The 24691-nt window shown below is 41.6% G+C and overlaps 2 protein-coding genes across 3 annotated transcripts in view; one reads left to right on the top strand and one right to left on the bottom strand.

Annotated features, from left to right (window-relative positions):
• Positions 1–589: 589 nt before the first annotated feature.
• Positions 590–14638, bottom strand: LOC111868298 (Krueppel-like factor 6). The gene is made up of 3 exons (XM_023858835.2): positions 14309–14638; positions 3910–4042; positions 590–1639 (listed from the first exon to the last, which is right to left on the bottom strand). Exons 2-3 carry the CDS (start codon positions 4037–4039, stop codon positions 612–614), a joined length of 1158 nt encoding a protein of 385 aa, XP_023714603.1. The 5' UTR covers positions 4040–4042; positions 14309–14638; the 3' UTR covers positions 590–611.
• Positions 14639–23547: 8909 nt separating this feature from the next.
• LOC111868296 overlaps positions 23548–24691 on the top strand; it is a 45976-nt gene continuing 44832 nt past the window's right edge. For both annotated transcript variants that reach the window (XM_023858833.2, XM_023858831.2), the window contains exon 1: positions 23548–23902. In XM_023858833.2, the coding sequence (XP_023714601.1) occupies positions 23767–23902 (136 nt within the window). In that variant the 5' untranslated portion in view covers positions 23548–23766. The remainder of the gene's footprint in view (positions 23903–24691) is intronic.

Below are 24691 nucleotides of genomic sequence, written 5' to 3'. Positions count from 1 at the left end.
TATTCTTCAGCCCTGATAATGGAGACGGTACGATCCTCCGAAACCCGAATAAACTTCTATCAGTCTGTAAGGCGTAACATCGCCAAGAGAATGTACTCCATGGTAATTTATTTTACGAGTACTCAAGTAAAAGTTGCATAAATGTTTCGCCATCTTCCTCTGCACGTCCCTCTGTCTGGAGAACTTCAGGACGCCTTTCCATGAAATCTAACACTAGAGAATCTTACGAAAATTTGTCAAGCCTCTTCACTTACCACTCAGATCGGCCAATTTAACTACTTTCCATGTCCCCGTCCAGAGGATAAATCGGTAAATATTTGCCAGAGGAAAAATATTTTGGACAGATTTTTGGATAAGAAATATAAGAGATTATGACAAATGCACTTCTTCTGCAAGCCTGAGAGAGTTCGAAACAATTAAACAAAAGAGATTTTATGCTGTGTCATATCGTGACCCTACAACTGTTGAACTGATTTTGATCGGAGGCCCTAGCACAATTTTTAAAACAATGAGAGAGCAAACGCGCCTGAACTTTACGCTTTGCGCATACTCGTATTTCACAAATAAAATGAAAGAAGATGCAAACCGTCTGACTAAACTAGAAACAGGCGTCAGACACGATGTATGGAAGTAAGTTTCCTCTCCCTCCGCAGATGTATGGCGTCTTTGCTGTTGTATGACACCCAGCGCTGCCTATTGTGAACTTTCAGATGTTTCGCTAGGTGGTCAGACCGTGAAAATCCCTTCTCACACGTTGGACACTGGTAGGGCTTAACTCCTGAATGAGATCTTCGATGACGTGAAAGTTCATCTGATCGGGAAAACCTCCACTCACACCCAGCCCACGTGCAAACAAACGGCTTCTCTCCTGTGTGTCTCCGAAGATGCGCCTTCAGGTGTGATGACTTGGCGTATATCTTCTTGCACCCATTGAATGTGCAGTGAAATGTTTTCTCTTCAGCGTGGGGTTTCGCAAGGCTTCCTGATTTGGGGGAAGAAGTGGGGGCCATTACCCCGTTCATATGAATATCAAGTGGCAATGCATTGAGTACCGGGGACAAAGAATACACTGTTGCAGGAGACGCTGCAAAATGTGGCGGTGATGTGACAGGAAATGTAATAGGATTTATTTCTGGAGTTGTTACGGGTGTCAGAAGCGGTGATATAGTATAAGACGGTGATGTTGATAGTTCCAGAACGGTATCGGACCCTCGGTATGGATGAAAGCACCCCTTGGAATTCTGCTCAAAATTTCTGTTGGTGTAATCGTGAGACGCCAAGGCTGCTGACGCAGCGTCAATATAGGAACCCTGTTTCTCGATTTGTTCGCTTTCGTTTAGAAAGCCACGACCATCCGCAGGGTGCTCTTCATCTATGGATGGCAACCATGAGAACTCATCGCCAAGCGCAGACAAGTTGACCCCCAGAACCACAATTGGTGATGCTTCTGGTTGATACTGCAGTTGTCTTGCACTTTCGTCCAGGTACTCTGAGCAGCTGTCAGTGCAATACATGGTCCTTGCTGGTAAACGCTGTGAAGGCGTGATCACTGAACCGTTCAATTCGGGGAAGAAATTTTCTTCCCGCCAGAATTCCACCATTTCGGTCACAGCCCCGTCCGACATTTCCTGCGATAGATCTGTGTACGAAAATTATAAGTATTAGTACAAGTCATGTTGACAAAAAGGACACTTTTTCCAATATTTTCTTAAACTTTATTAGAGATTGGTAATTTCGTAAATATTGATAATAAAACAGATCATACAACTATAAACTCTTCACGAAGAAATATCTCGGTCTCAAATTATTTGTGCAGACTATACGTATTGTAGTATTCAAAGTTTTCCAGCATGAAACACTCACGTGAGCAGAGCGGCTTATGACTTCTTGTCAAAATACCACCAAATTCTTTCTTATCTGCTAGGTTTTGAAACGTGAAATACTATAAGTTAATATTACAGAAACTAATTCCTACCCACACAGAAAACATACTGGATCCCCATTACAAAAACTTACCAGTAAATGCTATTTAAGAAAATAATCACAGTTTATTCTAAGAAGCACAAGATTCTGAAATAAAAATTCACATTTCCTTTCATTTTAAAGCAGCTGGGGTATATACTGCTTATATGGGGGGTGAACGCACTGGCTACACTGGAAGAACTTCAGTTGGCAACACTGAGCGTTCTTCTCCCGTTTGTGTACACCCCGTAGTGACCGTGTACGAAGTGCATTAAAGATTGGGTTAAGTGACAATCCGTGTGAAAAATTAGAAAATGGGAGACTTGTCCGATGCTGAAAGAAGACAGATCATTGATGCGCGTTTAGTTTGAGCATCTGTGACAAAACTATCACATTATTAGGCGTATCGAGAGCGACAGTTTCTGAGGTTCTGTCGGCATACAGAAATCATGGGAAGACAACATCAGCGAAGAGGAACAGTGAGTAAAACTCAACATTGACAGAAAGAGATCGTCATAAATTGGAGTGGATTGTTTTGAAAAGTCACACAACTGCTACAGCACAGATGACTTGCATAAGAACTGAATATTCATCTTGAAGACTGTTCCTACAAAAACAGTGCGACGTGAGCTTCACAAATCTAACATCCACAGTAGGGCTCCAATGGCTACACCTCTGATTACTGAAAGTAATCAACCTAGGTTGATATAATTAATATAATTTTAATACTGTCAAAGAACTACTTTGCACAACATTCAGGAACCCTTAATGTAACGCCCCTGATTTTGCTCTGGGCCTCAAGTTTTCGCCTCCCACCACCTTTCTTTGGATGACAGGAGAGACCTGAGTTCAAGCAGACACCATTGATTTGAATTTATCATACAGCTGTGCACCGTGACTGATCTGACTCAGAGCTCACCGAGGCTCCGTGAAGGCACGAACGTTCCCTATCATTCTCACCCTTTCAGAAAAATTGGCTATGAATATTAAGGAATATTTCCAACATATCTCTGGCCCTGTTTCGTCCCAAGTGACACAGCTTATGAACTAAGTTGTTGTCAGCTGAAGATGGGTAAGTGACTATATAGTTTAAGCAAGGCAACTCTAAATGTGTCGGCATTGAGCAGACCGCACATTTAAACGAATAAGCAAGTTAGGTATACCACTTGTTCTGTAAATACAGTGTGAAAATGCGCAGAAGTGAAGCTGAATTATCAAGAAATTGGGATATATGCCTGCTTAATTATTTAAAATCCTTTAACTTTATGGAAATGATACACTTAGTTAGTTAGTTATTATAGAGGGTGGGTTTCCCCATGCACTTAGACCTGTAGTGGTCCATTGTGCTTCCCTCTATGATTTCTACCAGCCCCTATATCCTACCGGTATTGGTGCTTACCATCAGTCCCACCCAGCCAGCGAGACCGGCTCTCTACTGGCTGAGAAGTGTCTATAATGCTTCCCCCATCTACCGGAGGTATTACTGACTGCTGTTGGGCGGCAAACGTCCGCAATTTTGCTCAGTGATCTCCTTTGGAGGTATGAGGTTCTTTTACGAGCCGTAAAGCTACGACACGGGACCCACGGCTTAAAGTCCCTCCCGGAGGACTTGTTCCCTGAATTTTTCCGCCCTTAAAAATTCGACGACCTCCGCCGGGTATTTGAACCCGCGTACTAAAATGATACACTTTATGTGTGAATATTGTACAGTTATGTTCTTAACTCTTTATTAAAGCTCTACATACAGAACAACCCACAAGCAGAGAGCCCAGTGATCAGCGCTGCCCAATGTGTATATATGTGAATATATAGAACTAGTATAGCGACTGGCTACGAGAGTCCTGTGGTTCGATTCGAGGCAGGAGCCAGAATTTTTCTCCACAGAGTCCAGGCATAGTGATAACACGAGTACGTGTTGTGATATATGATATCTTCATTGTGACTTGCCTGATGTGTTGATGTCTGAAACTGCTGGCCAGTCAGCCCAGAAATCCAGGCTACCGCCATAGGGCACTGGACTTTGAACTGGCGATGGGAAGAGGGAAGACATGTCAAGTGCAGGGTAGACGTAATCCATAACCTAAAACATACATCACAAATAAAATAATGTCATTAACTTTCAATTTGAAGTTACACTGTATAATCTATCATCTGAGGTCTTCACACAGTAACCGAATATATGCGAATTTTTCGTGTGCGAATTATTGGAAAATTATGTTATATAGACAGGTCTTGTCCTCTGGTAAGCTGGGAGAGGCGGCCTAGAAGACTGTGGGGAGATTTCTGGCTGAGTGATTGCTCACTGCATTAGCCGGATGTCAACTTAAATTAAATAACTTCTTGCTTCTCATTAAATATGAATATATATAATATTATTTATTGGGATCCGTCGCAACACAACATGATGGTCAAGGTCAGCATTGCCTTAGCTACATGTTTCAGCTTTTAAAGCCATCATCAGGCGAATACATGGTTACTGCAGTCACACGCTGTTGAAATGCATTTCAATGTGATGGTGCAGTGGAGCTGGATACTTGACAACTGTGTTACACTATAATAATACAAGGTATAAAAATACAGTAAAATTATTATAAAACGAAAGTTATACAATAAAATATGGTTAAAAACTATTCACGTAATGTTTCATACTATGAAGTCAGTTGTTGCGTTATTGTTGTTATATTGTGTATGTGAGTGTAGTAACCAAGTATTTGCCTGATGATGGTTTTAATAGCCGAAATATGTAGCTAAGGTGATACTGACTTATACCGTTTCGTTGTTGTGTTACGACGGATCCCAATAAAGAATTTTATACAATAAACACAACAGGATGCACCCAATGAAAATGAGAAGAAAAGTGCTGATAGTGGATATAATTACTGGCCACGAAATTTGAGAGTAATATGACAGTATTATGTACGCAACATTGTTATATTAAAGATTAAGAATATTGTTAGTTCCAATATATTGGATATTATCCATCGCCGAAGCTTTGTGCTAAATATTCACCGTTTAGGAAGGACGTTCTGCTTCCGTCCTCAGGCAAACGGAGGGGATGTGGAAGGACCTAATCTCTGTCGTCCATTAGAAAGAGCTAGTCTCAGTCATTGGATCAAACAGAGGACAATTTCGAAGGAACTGAACCTAGATAGGATGCATACCTATGGAAGAAATTACTAAGAATGTAGTTAACAAAGGTAGTGACTGAAACCAGCAACACGAATGTTGATGAAAGTGAAGAAGCATGAAACCACGAAACGAGAGCAGACCAAATGAACGTACATAAGCGGGAATGAAAGGCTAAAGATGAAATAGATTTCATACTTTATGTTAAATTTAATTAAGGCTAAATTTTTTTATCTTAATATTTGAAAGCCTGAAATTCGTCTAAATAATTAATATTGTCGCGTATCGGGTGTATACCGCGACAAATAACTACACGATGTATTTTATATAGCGAATTTAATTTCACATTCGCACTTACAATCACCCAAATTACGGATTTACGATTACTGCTATCTGCAGTATCACAATTAGTACACTCCAAATGCCACAATACAACTGACTGGCTGACTGACTCTGAATCCAACTCGGCGACTGTTACAGTACAACTGACTCGAAGCCACTGTGCAGCTCACTTATATAGCTGCAGTGCTTGCTTGTTGCGTAATGAGTGCCACGTCATCCTGTTACGTCACCGCTGTTGATTCGCCTCGCATAGTTACCGGTTACGGGGCTCGGCTACCTTCGGCTCCGCTCGGCTCTCTTCGGCTCCGCTCGTGACGTCACCGCGCGTAGCTGCCAGGATGCGGGGTGATTACTCGCCTATTACGCGAGCGTTACGTTACCGCTGAGGGGTGGGAGGGGAGCGCTGACTCACCCGCCGCGTCACTGCTGGTGTGGGGGGNCGCAACATGTCACAATATTTAAAAATTCAGTTCCTAACTCAAAGAAAACACATGTGCATCCGCTAATGACGTTTAGAGAAATAGTCACTTCTTATTCTACGAGAAACATAGGTATATTCCTCAGGAGCAACCCTTTTCTTTAGTGTCGAAACATGTGATATAGTTGGGAGCCACTTTGCTTTAGAGGGTTAACCTCCTGATGAAAAATGTATTTGATTAGTAATTAAGCAATATCGAGTAAATATTCAACATGTTACAAATATTCTGATGGAAGATCGGGTCAAGAGCACAAGAAGTGCACGTATGTTTAGAAGTGTCAATTTCTTAGAAAATGGTGATTACGAACAAAACCAATCATAACAGAATCCTGACTCGGGTCCGCAGTGACTATCACCGCTGAGTATGCAACGGCAATACATGCGAGTGTTGCGGGATTTACTAATGAAGCCACCACTCTATTCATATTGACATTGTCAAGGAAGGGAATACAGAGAGGTCTCGGCCGTCTTGCGCAGCGTGCAGACCTGCGCACTCACATACCTGCAAACCCAACTGCCACAACACAGATATTTATCGGAGTAAGAACAAGAGTATTTGATCAACGCGTTGTAAGGCAATATCTCCGTAAACAAGATATGCGCACGCAACAGTGGCATAGGTTTCCTGCGTGTCCGTCAGTTTGCTCGTGTGCGGTGACGTCACAGAGCAACAGGTGGGTAGGGGTCAAGTGATATGTGTTTACTGTTTGGTCAATGTCGGTCCGTCGGCTGCATAAGTGAGCAGAATTCCTGAGCTGGCAATTGCGAGAGAAACAGTAGTGGCGGAAGCACGCGAGTGAGCGAATTGGAACTCGTAAATGACAGAGTCCTGAGTTCGTCGTAGAAGAGGAATAAGAAATTGGCCGGTGAGAATTTTAGAGTGTGATTAGAAGAATTTGCTTATGTGTAATGCTTGGAGTGTGTAATCCAGTGAGACTGTTACAGTTTCTGTGTTGAGATCCGTTGCCAGGAGACGACTAGTGAAGATAGAATCCTGGTGCGTGTGCAGCGATGAACTGGCAAGTGTGTAAATCAGCTATTGCCCTGTATTGCTCGTATTGAAGTGTAATTAAGAGAGAGAGAGAGAGTGTAACCGAAGAGCTAATAAATCCAATAAACCGAACCATAACCCGCCATTCTCCTCATGCGTACCCCTCTACACGTGACAGTATTAATAATTGTCTTTGGAGTGCTTGGATGTTAAAAAGTAAAATATTAATATTATTACTGATATTTAATGAAATTATTATTAATAGTATTATATACCACATTCTAAAATACAAGGATAATTTTACTTTGTTCACCGTTTCCAAAGTTCTGCGTTTCACGGCGTCCTGTACGCCGCAGGCCGCGAAGCGCATATGAATATTGACGATGAATCAGCATGTCTGAAGGCCGATAACGTTAGGAATGAAGTATTTACAATTTACGGATCACAGATGGTTTGGAGATGTTGTCCACTTACGAGTAGATATATGTCGCATTTAACTGTTTCGTTAAGAAGCACGTGCACAACAATCATTCTTGCAGTTACAGCACTTAATCGCTTCTTCCTCAAGTATATTACTGTTATCCTCTCTCTCTCTCTCTATGGAGCATAGGAATCGCTCAATGCTCTCTTTCAAGTTTTCCCTGGTTTCAAATTCTTTCTTTCTGTTTGGGAAGTTGGTCTCTGAGTTCCTGTTCGGTGTAGCAGGGACTTAACTTTGTCCTATGTCCGCTCCTCATGTAAAAATTGCCCCTCTGCTAGATGTGCATCAACTGCTAATGATGTCTGCAGGGACGTTGACGTATTCGGAGCCAAGAGAGTTATCCTTAATAATATTTTATATTTACATATTATTTATATTATTATATTGTCTTTATTATTACATGCAGATATTTAGGTATGTATGCATACTATATCTCTCGCCGCATTACGGCATAACCACTGCAAAAGTACGTATCTTACTTTTATCACCTGTAAATGATAACTTTTTTTTTTCGTGGAATTATAATTATTATTTCATAAACTGCTTTATTTTGTGTTTTGTTTGTAAGGTTTGTTATTTCTTTCTTCGTACTCGTGCTAACTTTGCAGTTGGCCTCTGGGCTGTTAAGTGAACAAGAATAGAATCTCATTATTATTATTATTACATGAACTGCCTTACTTCTGATATTGTCTGGTTCATCTTCCTCGCCTTAGCTTTGCAACTGTAAGTCTCCGCGTAAACACATAAGAATTTAATTGCATTACTTGCAGGAGTCGCTCCCCTGAATGGTACAGTCTGTACAGTGGCTGGCTATGGATTAGATGGTCGGGGTTTGATTCACGGCAGGAACAAGAAATTGTTGTTCCCTCCCCAGCGCCCGGACGGACTCTAGGCTCGGGTACTCAAGGTCCTTTCACTGGGGTTAAAGCGGAGGGGGTGGGGCGAAGCTGATCACTCATCTCTATCCAAGGCCGAGGTCAAGAAAGGAGCTATATCTCCACTCTTTCGCAATTCATCATGGCGCTGTGGGCACTTAAATGGCACAGAGACAACTTTGCTTTTGTTACTGCATTTAGGGACGCTGACATACACAGAACCAAAACTGTTTTATTGTGACGGCAATTTCTCAGTCATTAAAATATTGATAAAATTAAGTATGAATGTAAGCATATTTTCTTTTATCACCGAATAATGGCTGACATGATTGCAGTTACTGAATCTTTATTATAGTCTAAATGATATAAATTGCCGTATGTGTCTTTTTGCTTCCGCGTATGTATTGGTTATGCTTTCGTCTTTGGCTAAAGCGCACTTATAATTGGCCCCCGGGTTCTTGGGTACGCATGTAAATAAATTAATATTTCACTGAATTGTTACTATTATTATTGTTTTCTATTATTTTTCGATTCATGAGCAAATTAGGAGTTTCAATTCGAGGAATGCTTGCTGTCATTCAGTCCAGAAGCTTCTGGCTAGTCGTCTGCTATACTAAGCCCTAGAAATGATAATATACAGTTGTACAGTTGTACATTAGTCTGCTGTCTAAAAACATAAAAATTGGAATATACAAAACTATGATTTTGCCTTTGGTTTTGTAAGGGACTGAAACTTGGTCTCTGATATTAAGGGAGCAACACAGGCTGAGAGTGTGTGAGAACAGGGTGTTGAGGAGAATATTTGGACTGACGAGGGATGAAGTGATAGGAGGTTGGAGAAAACCGTATAATAAGGAGCTTCATAATGTGTACTCTCCAAGTATAATTAGAATGATCAAACCAAGGAAGGTGAGATGGGCAGGCCAAGTAGCACGAGTGGTGCATTAAAACATACTGGTGGGAAACCCAGAAGGAAAGAAACCGCTAGGAAGACCAAGAAATAAGTGGGCGGACAATATTAAAATGGATCTTATAGATAGGATGGGATGGTATGGACTGGATCGATCTGGATAAGGATAGGGACCAATGGAGTGCTCTCATGAAGAAGACAATGAACTTTCGGGTTCCATGAATTATTAGGAATTTCTTGAGTAGCTACACAACTGGCTGTTTTCCAAGAAGGGTCCGGCTCCATTGAGTTGGGGTAGTTAGTTATTATTTATATTTATATTTCCACTTATAGAGTCACTTAAAATTGTGAAGACTCTTGTCAGAAGTACCTGGGTTGGAGTCCTCAGTAAGAAGCTATACCTCCACACTAAGGAAATGGAACAAATGATGGAAGGCCTGCTGGCTGAATTGAGAACCAACCAAGAAAAAAGAAGCCAAAGTAAAGGAAACGAAAGTCGGTCAAGAACACCTGAAAAAAGGAAAGAGATGGTCAAGGACTCCTGAAAGAAGATGGAAACAAACGAAGGAAAGATGATGGCCAGGATGGACTCCCAGGTAGAGAAAATGGAGGCCGCAGTGGATGTCTTCTAAGAACAGTGAACAAAATGGACATCACGGAAAATCGAGAAAAGTCGCAGGCCGTACGGAGCAGCAGGACTCCCCTAGTGAAGCGGCAGAAGTGGCAGCAATCGGAGCGCTGCTGGATCGATATGGGGACCGGCACCTAGCGGCAGGACGGTAAAACGGATCCAGTGCGACGGTGCGTCCCGGCAGAAGCTAGCCAATGCCCGAGAGCGGTTGACCCGCCGTGACAATCCTGCATTGCGCAAGGGACACGGTCGTCAGGGATCGGGTAGGGACAATGTTATATGAAAAACCCCTGAAGGGTCATCGGGCGCAGCAGAAATGCAACAATGGCATAAGGGACGAGGTCCTCAGACAAATCGCCAGGAACAGACCCCCGCTCAAGCAAAAGAAGAAACCTCCCACGGCTTTAAGAGCAAGAGAAGAGGGAGCACCGACCGCTCTCGGCACTTATGCCCGCAGTCCTCAGAAAAGAGGAAAAGAAAGACGGTGGTGATAATATCGACCGGCTGGCGCCTTACCAGGGAGCCCCATGGAACTAGCGGCCTTAAGGAGGGAGCATCGGAGAAGTTAGAGAGTAATCAGCGTGGGAACCGAGCCACGGGGAAGAAGGTGAGACCTACACAGACGTTGCAAGTACAACTCTCGGAAAAGAAAAAATTGCGATACGCCTTCAGGCTATTCGGGACGAATAACCTTATGGAGGGAGCAATGTGGCTTATAGACACATTGATAGGCAACGGCCACGAAAGAGATAAAGAGACAACAGCAACAGCTTCGTAAATACGCATTAATAGTGGGGACGTTGCTAAGAAGGGGCCTGCGCGCAACATTGGAAATATTGTTGCAAGCGGTGCTTTCTATATGGTCCGCTCCGATGATGGACTCGATGGACCGAATTCGTCTGTACTGACAGACGTCTTATGTGTAGTGCAAAAGGAAGAATTTTCAATAACATGTTATATGTGCCAAATATGCACTTGACGAAAGGTCAAGTGTATTCATAAGAGACAAACCCATCTTTTCATCAGAGAGGATGTTACATTAGGACTATTACCGCAAGGGTTCAGTTGGAAAGAGAATCTCTGGTCGTGGACCTCAAGGGACCTGACACCAAGACGAACTCTTACGCGGTAAACCGTCGGTCGTAAAGTAACTTTGACTTCGACATTTCAGTTAGTGCAGTGCAGTGCAGTCGAGTGGAGTGATTTGGTTGAAGAGTGAGTTAGAGGACCGCTGCAGTTCAGACTTTATTAGCTGTTGCTGTGAGAAGCTGGTAGCTGAGGCGCGGGGAGAGTTCGGAAACCCAGAGCCAGAGGAACGTCCGCCGTATGAAGCCGTTACCAGACAACGACTGGTGAAAACGCAGTAGACTGAGAAGATTTAGTGCGTGGTGTTGTGAACTGCAGAGACTTTGAATTAGCGATAGCGATATAGTTACTTGTATTTACGTTCTCTAAGAGTTCAAGAAATCCAATTACCAATGGAAGTCCCGTCTCTAGCCATTAATACACGTGACATTCTTAGTGTTACTTACGCCACGAAGTTTAACGCATGTTGACTGCATATTGCAAATCAAGCGCATTATTCTCTACGATCATCGGAATTTCAGTTTCTCCTGTTACTCTGACCATTAAAAACTGACATAGTTTAATTTAATACTTTTAATGCAATATTCTATTGATCCAAGAAAAATGGAAGTATGCTATTATAATTCAAGGGAATAAGTCAGCTGCCGGAATGCACTTATCAATAGCATTCAAGTTATGAATAATATAAAGAACAGAAATTACGCTATGGCGGAGAAATAAACGTAGAGAAAATACGTAATCATATCTTACAAGAAACACACCGAGTAAAAATGTAACACAACAATAGCAACTAACAAATTTCTCGAAAATATGACAAAACTCATATCCTTTGGGACACCAACAACAAAACTACTAATATAAATAGGATTGTATTATTCATAAATTTGCCTTTGAGATGGAGAGGGCATGTAGCACGAACTGGAGGAGAAGGAGAATAAGTGTAGGATATTGTGGGAAAATCAGAAGGAAAGGGACCACTATGTACACCAATATATAGATGGAGGGATAATATTGTGGCATGTAGAACCGTTGCTATACAACGATGGCAAAATATGCAACGATCAACAGGTGTTGCTAGATCACGGCTCCGCAACCAAGCATGTTTCCACGGCAACAAGAGAAGAATGGAAGAGATGGTTTCTATGCGGTCCGTGCCAAGACATTGCACAAAGGACAAGTCAGTGAAGCAGTAAGATAGTTGGGTTGCCTGAGTCGGGATAGTTGGAGGGGGGAAGTTGAATGGACAGTCGTGAGTCGAGAGTGCGTACAGTTGCATTAAGCGGTACTTGTTTTAGCTTTTGTAGTTGGTGTGAATCGTTAGTTCCACAGAGGAGTACGTCACATGGGGGGAGCCTGCTACACTAATGCAATATGAGACCCTGGCGGGCCCTGCTGGCCTTCGTCAGTGGCAGCCCGCTACACTAATGCAATATGAGATTCTGGAGGGCCTTGCTGGCCTCCGTCAGTGGGAGCCTGCTACACTAATGCAATATGAGATTCTGGAGGGCCCTCCTGGCCTCCGTCAGGGGGAGCCTGCTACACTAATGCAATATTAGACTCTGGCAGGCCCTGCTGGCCTCCGTCAGGGGGAGCCTGCTACACTAATGCAATATGAGATTCTGGCGGGCCTTGCTGGCCTCCGTTAGTGGGAGCCTGCTACACTAATGCAATATGAGACCCTGGCGGGCCCTGCTGGCCTCCGTCAGTGGGAGCCTGCTACACTAATGCAATATGAGACCCTGGCGGGCCTTGCTGGCCTCCGTTAGTGGGAGCCTGCTGCACTAATGCAATATGAGACTCTGGCGGGCCTTGCTGGCCTCCGTCAGTGAGAGCCTGCTACACTAATGCAAATTTTGTAGAAGGGGGCCTTACTACTTCTGTATCAAATTATTATAGTGGCCCAAATTACCGAAGTATTCCTACTACACAGTTTTAAGTTAAAAATGTCCCATCAGATATAACTGCTGGAGCTTAACATAATTATACCGAAGGAAATGTTAAACATATGGTTCATGTGTATGCATTCTTAAGGAAATTGCCTAAGTAAATGTCAAGATCATCACTGGCGCATTTGTGGTTCACGGGGCTCTACACGGAAGGACCTTATATGGTGTAGCTGACATAATTCTTAAAATTATGAAAACATTGCCTTCAACTCTTATTAAAAATATAACATTACGTTTGTAGGAAAAGTCGAATACCTTAAAAGTTGTTGCCCTAACTTAAATGGAATATTAAATACACAGTAATAAACAAAAATTGGTGCCTTCAGTGAGATAGTAATTCGATTGTAATTTTATGCAATTCTTTAAACTTAAGTTATGTTGAACGGTGAAGAGGGAACACAACATTTTAACACTTCTTTCGACGAAATTTACACTGCTTCCACAAGAGCCTATAATTGCATTATCATAATTCAGAGCTCAGAAATTTTATGATAAGGAATCACGCTAACAACAACAGAGATGAGTACTTATTCTAGACAATAAGAAATCAAAACACTTTCAACTGAGGAAAGAGACGCAGTGAATTACTCAGGTCTTGTGTTCGTGAATACCGACTGAAATGTGAACTGGAGAACAGCTTTTCTCCCGTGTCGTTTCCTCAGAATTACAGCAGCACAGGTTCACATCCGCTGTCAAATAAGACATAACTTAAACATTTTAGGGGGATTACTTTATCGTACAGCAGGGCGATGTCGAGATTAGCTCTCAGGAAGGAAGACTCGCTATTTGCGAGACATATTGCAGAAAGGAGCGAAGCAGCAAAGCACGCTTGTGCTCCCAACATCGCACCGAAATCCGAAAGGGTGCGGTGTCGTCATTTTAATTCAAACGTGTCTCGCGTGACAGGCTCAAAGTGCGGAGACATCTGGACTCTAAACCGAACTGCTTTTTATGAATTCTGTAAAATGAGTGAATACGTACAGATTGTCATGATATGGAGCAACCCCGGTACGGTGCGGGTTGCCTACTTTGGGAACCACTCCACTAAGCAACGTGAGTGACTAGCGGTAAACGTTGCAAGTTCACAGAACAATTTTGGGCCCCTCGGAAGTGGATGTCCTAAGAGACCGCTAAGGAATCTGGCTCGGGAGCCCACATTATCAGTCAGAATGATAATAACAAACAGCAAATCGATGTTGAAATATTTAATAAGTGGTTTAAATAACTAACATTTACCAAAGGCAAAGAAGCATGTGCATGTCCTACGTAATTAATTATTCAATTAACTATTTACTTTTATTTGCAGTCAATTATAAATATTTGTATTAAAATCAAATTAGTTCTTCAGAGAAAATATACAATAACTTGTCAAGTCTGTTTAGTTATATCGAAGTATATCTTATTCGTCCAATGCTGTTTTCATGAAAGTTTTGTACTGAAGTAATCAAATAAAAATGTCTTCTGCAGTTTCATAACTTACCTTAAATTTGCTATTCTTCAATTGGATCAAGCTGCCTCCTCTGTAGAAGCGTAATATTCCTTGGTTAAGGCACTAAGCAGAACTTCGCCCCATAGCTACCCCTGGCACATATGTACATGAGTTCTGTCGAGCTGCCTCCACTTCGCCTGGAGTGGCATACGAGCGAGCGTGCTGTGCCACGCTTCCTGGCAGATAGGGTCAGAATGTCGGCTTGCCTAGGCTCGAGCCGGGGAAGGTTGCGGATCGGATGTCTTATCTATCAGTCACTGTGACTGTGCTTCATGTTCCTGAGTGCTCGCACACCGTAATTACACATCATCTGCTCGTGCCAATGTGTTCTCAACAAGTGGCAGTCTACATCTGTTTCCTCTTCACATTACCTCACGAGTAACTCAACACTTGTTTCTTTCTCCCGAGGGAGTGTTAACACACTAATTTGTCATCCATTTTACTCACTATGTCGGGACTAAGAACACATAAATTACTCATCCAACTTTGACACTTTCCCTTTGGAAGAGGAAAAGTAAATATTGAAGAAGGAAAAGGGATTCTGAACTCCTATCGGCGTGATTATCTTGCGTTTTGCAGTGGATCGCCCTTCTGTGTAGACTACAACTTCCGTACGTTCCTTGTTTTTATCTTAAAGGACGAATTTGAACAGGGTCCGTTTAGAGAACAGAGATGAGCTTCTAGGCCCAAGCTTTATGAGCTCCTGGGTAGGGAAGAGGCAGGACTTACCCTTATTGCAGAATAAGGACACATGTAAGGGGAAGGGGGGATGTATGCATTATTTCAGAAGAAGTGCAACATGCTGGAAAGTGGAATGAGATGTTAGAGAATGCAGAAGGGCAATAGCGGAATACAGGTGTCCTTTATGCTAAGGAGATTGAGATGCTCTGCATTTTTATGGAATTTTACTGGAAAGAAAGAATTGTGAGAAGACTGTTCACGTAAGAAGTAGGCAGAAATTAATAACACATTAGTATGTGGAATAATAATAACCTGCGCTAGCAAAGTTTGTCTTAGGGGTGTAGCAGAATTTGTATTTAGTGCCACCTGTGAACAGAAGAACAATTAAGGGGAGCCTGTACATTCAGAAAATGAGAACATATAAACAGAAATTATGTATCATAAATGAAATTGAGTACATAATGTGTAAGTAAATACAGTCATGTAATTTATTCTACAAAAATAAATGAATGAATAAATGAATAATATTATATTATTACTGCCGTAGATGATTGTACGATCTGAACTGGCCCGTCGCATTTGACACGCCCTGCAAGGCACTTCGAGTCATGTTACAAATATGGATACGTTGTTCTCTATTCTGGACCAAGAGGCCAAGAGGGAGACACTAGCAAGAGGTAGAACAAATTGCTAGTTACGGAACTTCATAATTTGTATTCTTCATCGAATATTATTATAATGATAAAATCTTAAAGAATTAAATATACAGGGCATGTAGCACGCATGGAAGAGTGGGAGATGCAAAATACAATTTGGTAAGGAAACATGAAGAGAAAATAACTCTAGGATAACCTAGATGTAGATAACTATCTTCATGCAGCTAAGCTCTTCTTCAGAAGACCCCAGTTGTGCGGTTACTAAAGAATTTCCCAGCGTCTTTTTGGAACCCGAAGGCTCATTAACATGTTAACAGTAGCCCTTCACTGCTCCCTGTCCTGAGCCAGATCAATCCAGTCCATACCACCCCATCATGTCTTTTAAGATCCATTTGAATATTATCCCTCCACCTACGTCTTCCTACTTGTAGATAAGATATTGAAATGGATCTCAGGGAAGCAGATTGGAAGTTTGGACTGGATTCATCTGGTTCAGTGTAAGAATGAGTGATGGAAGCACGTGTATAGCGCAGGCTCTACAAAAGGCGGATAATGTCTTGAGGAGCTGGGGAACTAGAACCATCTTACAAAGGTCTCCAGTTCCATGGAGTCAGTTGAAACTCAAGAACTTCACACAGTGATGGCTCCCTAGTCTCCTGAGGATCAGCACCGAGATTACTCGTATATGTGTAGATTCTGAGACATTTGCTCCTCCGTCCGTCCCCACATCCCGCTCAGCGCCCTGCTTTCAGACACCCTCCATTCTATGCTCTTCTCTTAAACGAGTGAAAATGTTCCACTCCAATATGAGATATTAGTGAACATCATAAAATCGTATCTTCTCCGTGGTGCAAATACAAATTCAATTTTACATATATTCAAAAGGGGGCACGCGGTAGCGTAGCTGGTTGAGGAACTATGCTACAAGCCAGAAGGTCGCGGGTTCTAGTACCGAGGACGTCATTGAATTTTTTTCAATTGACCTAATCCTTCCAGCCGCAATTTCGCTCTGGGGTCGACTCAGCCTCTAACAGAAATGAGTACTAGGAAATTATTGGGGGTAAAAGGCGGCCGGCGCGTAAGGCTGACAACCTTGCCGCCATCTGTGAGCCGATTGTCTAGATAGTGTGGGACCCTCAACGTCTCACAACCCTATGGGCCTCCACGGCCTGTTACAGGGATAGCTTCACTTTTTACTTTTTATGTATTCAAAAGCGAAAGACGGGTATTGCGACGCTTCTAGTGGTTCTCTCAGCCCCAGAGAAACGTGCCAAACACATGCTGGTTCAGATTTAACTGTGCAGAACCAGAACAGCGCCCAGAATGCACCACTCTGCATTTTGCCCAAAGAGTTTCGTATAATTCTGGCTGCTTAGCACTCGTGTTTGAGCTGCCCCTGGTTAATGTCCAGGCCCGGAATAAAGTTTCTTTGGCAGTCCTCAGTGTCTCTAGGGAAATGCCGACATAAGCCACGGCCACTTCCAAGTAACCATCCTACCTCCCAACGCTACATGTTCTCAGCTATTGACAGCGTTGTTAGAGGAATCGAAACACTCGTATTGCTCTACGAGTAAACGGTAATCGTTTCCTAAAGAGCAGTAGACGATTGCATGTTGTAAACGAGTTGCAGTGAGAAACTGAATTGTTGCTGATCACATTTGCCGCGCAGTCTAAGGCATGAACTGTTTTCGCCCGCTCAAACGCTGGGATCGTGGGTTCCAATCTCACATCATGCATGAATGTAAATTTGCGTTTATTGTATTTGCGCTGTCCTGTGTGCTGGCAGCGGCCTTGCGACGGGCTGATCCAGGCGAAGGAGTCTTACCGATTATGTGAAAGATTAAGAAGCTGGAAAAGCGGGCCAACAAAGGACTATGGAGCCATGGAGACACAGACAGAAGCTGAGTAATTAAATATTATTTAATTTAAGTTTATGGTTTAAGGCGTTAATGAAATTGTTTTCCCCACGTGACCGACCGCATTTATTTGTGGAACAAAGAGGCACATGCAAGCTTGGTTTGCTGAATGCACGTAGGCCTATGACACATATAAGTTATATGGAATAGTCTCAAATATTTCATAAGCTATTATAGTGTACAGTTACTGGTGTGTGCAGTGTTGAATTGCATCCCGTGCGATATGCTGGTGGTGTGGGACCAGGCACGGGTAAACACCACACAGATTAGAGGCTTTGAGATGCGTCTGGTTTTGTTACATGAACGAAACCACACGCAACTTTTCAATGGATGCAGTGCATGTTACCCAGCAAACCGCCGCCAAACTGGCGCCAAAGGAAACCCGCTGCTTGCGGGATGTTGTGATTAGCGCAATTAAGCCTTTATCACACACATTATCACCACCCGATTGAACCACCCAGTATTTTCTTAGTCAAGAATAAATATAAAAACAAGTTTCGTGTGTTTTTGCCACAGGGTAGCCTACATTCGAGAGGAAGAGCAATACCAGACTTGAAGGAATATTCTGCAGTGAGCAACAAAAAGCCTAAACGTGGTAATTAATATTTGCCGCTCACGGTAGCTGAGCGTTCTCAGGCATGTACGGCCTCTCGTTTTTCCACTACCAATCACACGACTTTTCCTTCGATTTATTTATTACTTTTTACCGGTCACGGTAGCCAAGCACCCTCAGGCATGTACGGTCTGCCCGCTCTTTCACTACCAATCACACGACTTTTCTTTCGAATTTTTTATTAATGTTTGCCGGTCACGTTAGCCAAGAGGTCTGAGGCATGTACTGTTTCACTCTCTCAGAAGCCGGGAAACTGAGTTCGGGTATGTTTCCTGTGAGGTACGAACTGAAATAATTATATCATTCTCTCCGGGAAGCTTGCCTGTAGCGGATTACTCGGCGTCAAGCAAATTGGATGGTCCTGAACGTAACTTATGTCAATCGTGGTTTCCTTCAAGAAGCCCTGGTGTCCTTAACAAAACCTTCAAATTCGGAGATATATTTTATCCTCCCCCAAAGTAGTGCTATCACTACCACCACCAGTACTTTTCCTTCGACTTTTCATTACAATTTGCCGGTCACGGTAGCCGAGCACTCACGGGCATGTACGGTCACCCGCTTTTCACTACCAATCACACGACTTTTCCTTCGACTTTTTTATTATTTTTTGCCGCTCACGGTAGCCGAGCGCCCTCAGGCATGTACGGTCTGCTCGCTCTTTCAGTACCAATCATACTACTTTTCCATCGACTTTTTTATTATTTATTGCCGCTCACGGTAGCCGACCGCCCTCAGGCATGTACGGTCACCCGCTTTTCACTACCAATCACACGACTTTTCCTTCGACTTTTTTATTATTTTTTGCCGCTCACGGTAGCCGAGCGCCCTCAGGCATGTACGGTCTGCTCGCTCTTTCAGTACCAATCATACTACTTTTCCATCGACTTTTTTATTATTTATTGCCGCTCACGGTAGCCGACCGCCCTCAGGCATGTACGGTCTGCTCGCTCTTTCAGTACCAATCATACTACTTTTCCATCGACTTTTTTATTATTTATTGCCGCTCACGGTAGCTGAGCGCCCTCAGGCTTTTACGGTCTGCCCCTTCTTCCAATACCAATGACATGAATTTTTCAACGACTTTTTATTAATATTTACCGGTCCCGGTAGTCCAGCGCCCTCGGATATTACGGTCTACGCTCCCTTTTACTACCAATTACATGTCTATTAGTTCGACGTTTTATTAATATATGCCGGTCACACGTTAGCCAAGAGTTCTGAAGCATGTACTGTTTCGCTCTCTCGAAACCCGGGAAACTGTGTTCGGGTATGTTTCCTGTGAGTAGGAACTGAGAGATTTATATTATTCTCACCGGGAAGCTTAACTGTAGCGGCTTATGCTGGGGCCACATGAGCGCACAAAATGCGTCCGTTGTAATGAACGTACTTTATCATGAATTTTGCTGAGGACACGACACATTTTCAGAATGCGGTGCGTAGTTTTTTGTCAGAAGTGGAGCCAGAAGAAAGCGCGGCATCCACCTCTCTTATGTATTTCTACAACAGAAGTCACGACGTTCGTTACAACATGGGCAATTTGTGCGCTCGTATGGCCCTAGCCTTACACGGCATGTTGAAAATTTGATGGCCCTCAACGTAACTTATGACAATCGTGGATTCCTTGAAGATGCCCTGGTGTCCTTAACAGTACCTTCAAAATCGGAGAAATATTTTCTCCTCCCCCAATGTAGTGCTATCACTACCACCACCAGTATTTCTTTCTACTTTTTTAACCTTTGTCGCTATTTTTGTTGGCGTAGAAAATTTGTGTACTACCGAGACATAAAATTTTCTGTCAGTGAGGAAGGAAACAATTAGCTCAGTGCACCTTGTCGAAAATTCTGACATTTAATATAGTAGGCAGAGAGCCCTGTTGTGGCGGAGTCTTTCTCGATATCGAAGACCACAGCAGCCGTAGCCACATAATTGTTGAAATTCAGGGTCACGTGGTCCGTCAGCCTCACGCATTGAAATGGCGTAAAGTTACCTGCCCGAAAGGCAAACACTTCGGTCGATCGGTCTGTCGGTGAAATTTTTGCTGGACTTCACCTGTAATCATTCCACACTTCAATCAATTATACCTAATTTATACCTAATTATATCTGGTGGAAGAAAATTGTCAGTAGATCAGACTCATGGCGTTTATTTATAACGATTAAAACAGTGTCCACTGATAATAATTTAACTACATATATTTAACTATAATTTAAAACATTTTGCTTACCAGAGAGCGTCACACATTTTTCTTGTTGCCGTTCTCGGAGGCAAAGAAATTTGCCATTTGAAATGCTTAAGCTCACGTGCTCTTAGTTACGGTCGAAATGTATTTAGCAGGACATGTCGAAAGTACAGACACTTTCCTTTCAGAAGTCCCTTAAAAGTGAATGTGGACACTTTGGATGATAATAAAATTTCGAATGTTATTATTTATTTCTTATTTTCATCTCTTTACACTGTTGCTCTTAGTTTGGCCGAATGCTAGTTGTATCCGAGGAAATACGAGATTTATCAAATTGCACATATATCACAAATCCATTTTTTTTCATATTCATCAACTCGTCTTCCATATTTAAATGTCACAATATCCTAAATAACTACTGCAGAAAGAAATTTCCCTAAAATAATAAATTTCATTTTATTACGGATTAGAATTTCTTCTAATGAGTGCTCGAAACTTTTGTGGCATAACTGCAGTCAATGCTGCCAGTTTGAACAACAATTTAATTCCATACAAAAGTACTATAAGAAAATCTGTAAGTATTTGTTTCACGAGTGATTATTATATGAAAGAATAGATAGGCGGAAGCAGAGAAAACAGTACATGTGAGTCTTTATTGAAAGGCAGAGAATATGATTAAGAACATCAGCTTCTTTACTTCTCTTGGGCGGAAATTACCTCAGGCGGAAACAAATGTTTATTAACTGTTGACGACCTTCGTAATTTTTGCAGCATATTATTGCCTGAAACTCCTGGAACTACTTCGTCAAATAGTCGCAGTTTCTCTTATCACCTTGCAGGTAAATTGAAATCACGGATGTCATCAATTGCAGATTGCAGGGGTCTGGCCTTCAGAGCCTTATCCCCGAATGGGTCCTAGCAGTACTACTACCGAGTGTTCATTGTGCAGGCTTATTAGACTGCCAGGGAGCTTCTCAGAACTTCCTGTCGGCAGATACTCTAGGATCCGCCGGCAAACTGAAGGTCAATCTTGCCGAGATACCAGTGAGTCAGTGTTGCGCCATCAACAGTTACAGATGCTTTGCACAGTGTTCTGTTCTGTGGCTTTATGGCTCGTGTGAGATACACTTCAGAACAAAGAGCTTTCGTATATGGTTGTTATGTGAAGACAAATTCATATAAATTACGCAAGAGAAAATTTCGTCATAAATTTCCCGAAATAACATGTCCGTCTGGAGATATAATTTCAAAATTAGTGAATAAAGTTCGAGCCCAAGGCATTTTAATTGACAGAAAGCAGTTAAAAGTCGTGTTTTAACTGAGGAAAAACTTGTTGACATCTGTCATCGATTAGAAATTTCTCCTCGAAAATCTTTGCTGCGATTAGCACAACAAAATGGTTTTTCTGTAGTCAGTGTGTGGGCAGGAACTAAACTGTTGCATATTCCTCCGTATTAAATGACTGCTGTTCCTGAAATTAAACCTGTGGATTATGAAAAAAAAAAGTGAGATTTTTAATTGGTTTATCAATCATGTGCATGATGGACTTCTTGATCCTTAGCTGACATTTGTTCACAGATGGGGCTAATTTTAATCTCTCGGGATATGTTAACTCACAAAACAAGAGGTACTGGAGCAGTGGAAATCCTCATGCGCTAATGCAACTTCCGATTTACGACCAATAGACAGGCGTATGGTGTGCGATTAGCACAATCTGTATCATTGCACCGATACTTTATGAAGAAACTCTTGTTTCTGAACGATACATTAATGAAGTACCCAATCCATTTCTCGTTCATTTGGCACCTGCAGAAGAAAGATTCGGTTATTTAATGCAAGAAAGCGCGACTCCAAACACAGCTTAGGGAACTATTCGAGCATTACACAGTGTGCTTGAAGAATGAAATGGTGACAGCAGAATTATTAATAAGGGTTTGTGTCCCATAGATCTCCAGATCTAAACCCCTGTGACTTTTATTTGTGGGGAAAACTAAAAAATGTTGTGTATGCCAACAATCCACATGACCTGGAGGCTCTAAAACGGAATACTCATAAAGCAATTTACAATATTCAGCAACGTCAATTGCAGCAAGGTTCCCGAAATCTGTTTAAAAGAATTCAGGCATGTCTAACAGCAAGGGGCAGATATTTTGAACATATTCTATGACGGTGAGTGCAATATTAATTACTATATTTGATTGACAATTAACAATTAACAAAATAAGTAAACAATATGTGTCACTGGTCCCGAACGCCAACAGGCATTTTTCTCGGCAAGTGACGCATCGCTTTCGCAGGAAGTTGCCGACGGTAAAATCAGTGTTCAATCAGCCTGCTCTCTGAACACGGTGTAGTATGCCATTCCTTACGTTTTGGACGGGTGTTTTGATAAAAAGAAAAACTAGTAGGACTGAATTATACGGTAATTTAACAAGACACTGGACTGATAGTATACGTGTACATGCTATATGTCTGATAGCTGATAATGAGAAGAGTGTCAGGTTGTATACAGAATTGTAAGTCTGTAAACTGATATTGGCGTACTGGACAAGCAGTAAAATTATCGTGTGAACAATGTGCATATTTCAAGTACTAATAGAATTATTTCTTTAATTTTCTCCGAATAAATATTATCTTAACACCATACAATAATTCAGCAATTTCAGCAAAAAGTTTTTAGAATAAATATTATGTATTTTTCAAATGTTGTAATTCTTCATATCGTGAATCGTCGCGTTCAGTCCCAGGTAACTTCATATGAGATTCGTGGTGGATGAAGTGGCCCAGGAGCAAATTTCATCCGTGTTCCTAAAGTTATTCTTTGCCTGCCATCATTCCACTGCTATATTATACTCAGCTTTCACCACCCCTTGAGGTGTGCCATAGCCCTGACGAAGCATCTTGGGTCTTTAAGTTTGGGGCTTCATTAGTGACCGGCACTTGGCTGGATGCAGACTATGGAAGTCAGTTCTTGCAAAAGAAATGCAGTACTGGACTGTACATATATTAAGCTAAGAAGCTGTTTCGTGCATTACATAGGAAGTAACTTTGAGAGAGAACATCTGTTTGTAGAAGATAATGTTTTTGAACGAAGGTTATACAAGATGCCTGTAGATGGCTGTCGAGTCTGGCAACGTCTTTAGCGGCTTTAGTGAAGTTCATCTTATAACACTGGCAGCCCTGCGTCAGGTTTCGCTGGAAAGTTGGCGTAATGTTGTAGTCTGCTAGCATCAGGAAGTGGGTGTTAATCGAAATGCAAAAAATTTAATTTCAAAGATTAAAAGATTTGTGTACAACATTTTTGTATTGCAGTTACAAATGATTATTGTACAACTAAGGATCATGAATGTCAGAAGGAAGTGATTCATACATTAAATTAAGTGAATTTAGTGACGAGTGTTAACATGGCAGCTTCTACAGGGGACAAAACTGTAAATAAAGTGGCATTATGCTCAGCAATATTTGCAGGATTTGCGTATGTCGGATATTCAGTTGTTAGGACAGCATTCTGTAGAAAACTTGGTCGTCGAGATGGCGAAGGTAATATTGAATGTATTTTATGTAACTGATAATAAGCCTTGATTTTATTGCATTCAGTTAACCGAAACAATTTTCGTGTAAACATTATGGGTGAAAACTAAAATAGTGAAATGTTGGAAATATAATGCTTTCTTTTGAATCCTAACAAGGAGGAGTTGAAATTCATAATTTTAAATATGATGAATGGGTTAGATTATTTTGACATGTATATCTTATTTTAAAATTAGTCTGAAAATCCGTGTCAATATGTGACTGTGACAGCCCCTTCTTTTACCTTGTTAATAGTAGCTAAGTATGAGATTTCAGTAGGCTGTAAAATGGTGCTTAATGAACACCCTGTTACAAGCCAACCACAACTTGCAAACATAATATATTATTTGAAGTGTGTTTATTTAAGTTGATTGTTCTTAAGTTGAATTAATTTCTTTCATAAGATGTCGTTTAATTAATGTTAATTTGTTAAACTGATCGTAAGTGCAGGGTTCTGTGTTTGTTAAATGTAATTGGAGTTACAATATATTAGTTCATAAATACAAATTAATCGTTTCTTTAAAGTTCATAAGTATAGGTTCATCTATGTTGTGTGTATGGCAACAACTTATAGATGCTGTACATAATATTGTGGTGTAGGACTTGATTTAATGACCTGATCACTGGCCAGGACAAATTTCATTTTCAGTACTTTTCTACATTCCCCCAGATGAATATCAAGTTGTTTCCCTGAAATAGGTCATGTCTATTTTATCTCATCCCATCTACCATTGGCCAATACAGTCACTATACTTCCAA

Source organism: Cryptotermes secundus, unplaced genomic scaffold, assembly GCF_002891405.2.
Source record: "Cryptotermes secundus unplaced genomic scaffold, Csec_1.0 scaffold1115, whole genome shotgun sequence".
Classification (NCBI taxonomy): Eukaryota; Metazoa; Arthropoda; class Insecta; order Blattodea; family Kalotermitidae; genus Cryptotermes; species Cryptotermes secundus.
This window is presented reverse-complemented; position numbering and strand designations above follow the sequence as displayed.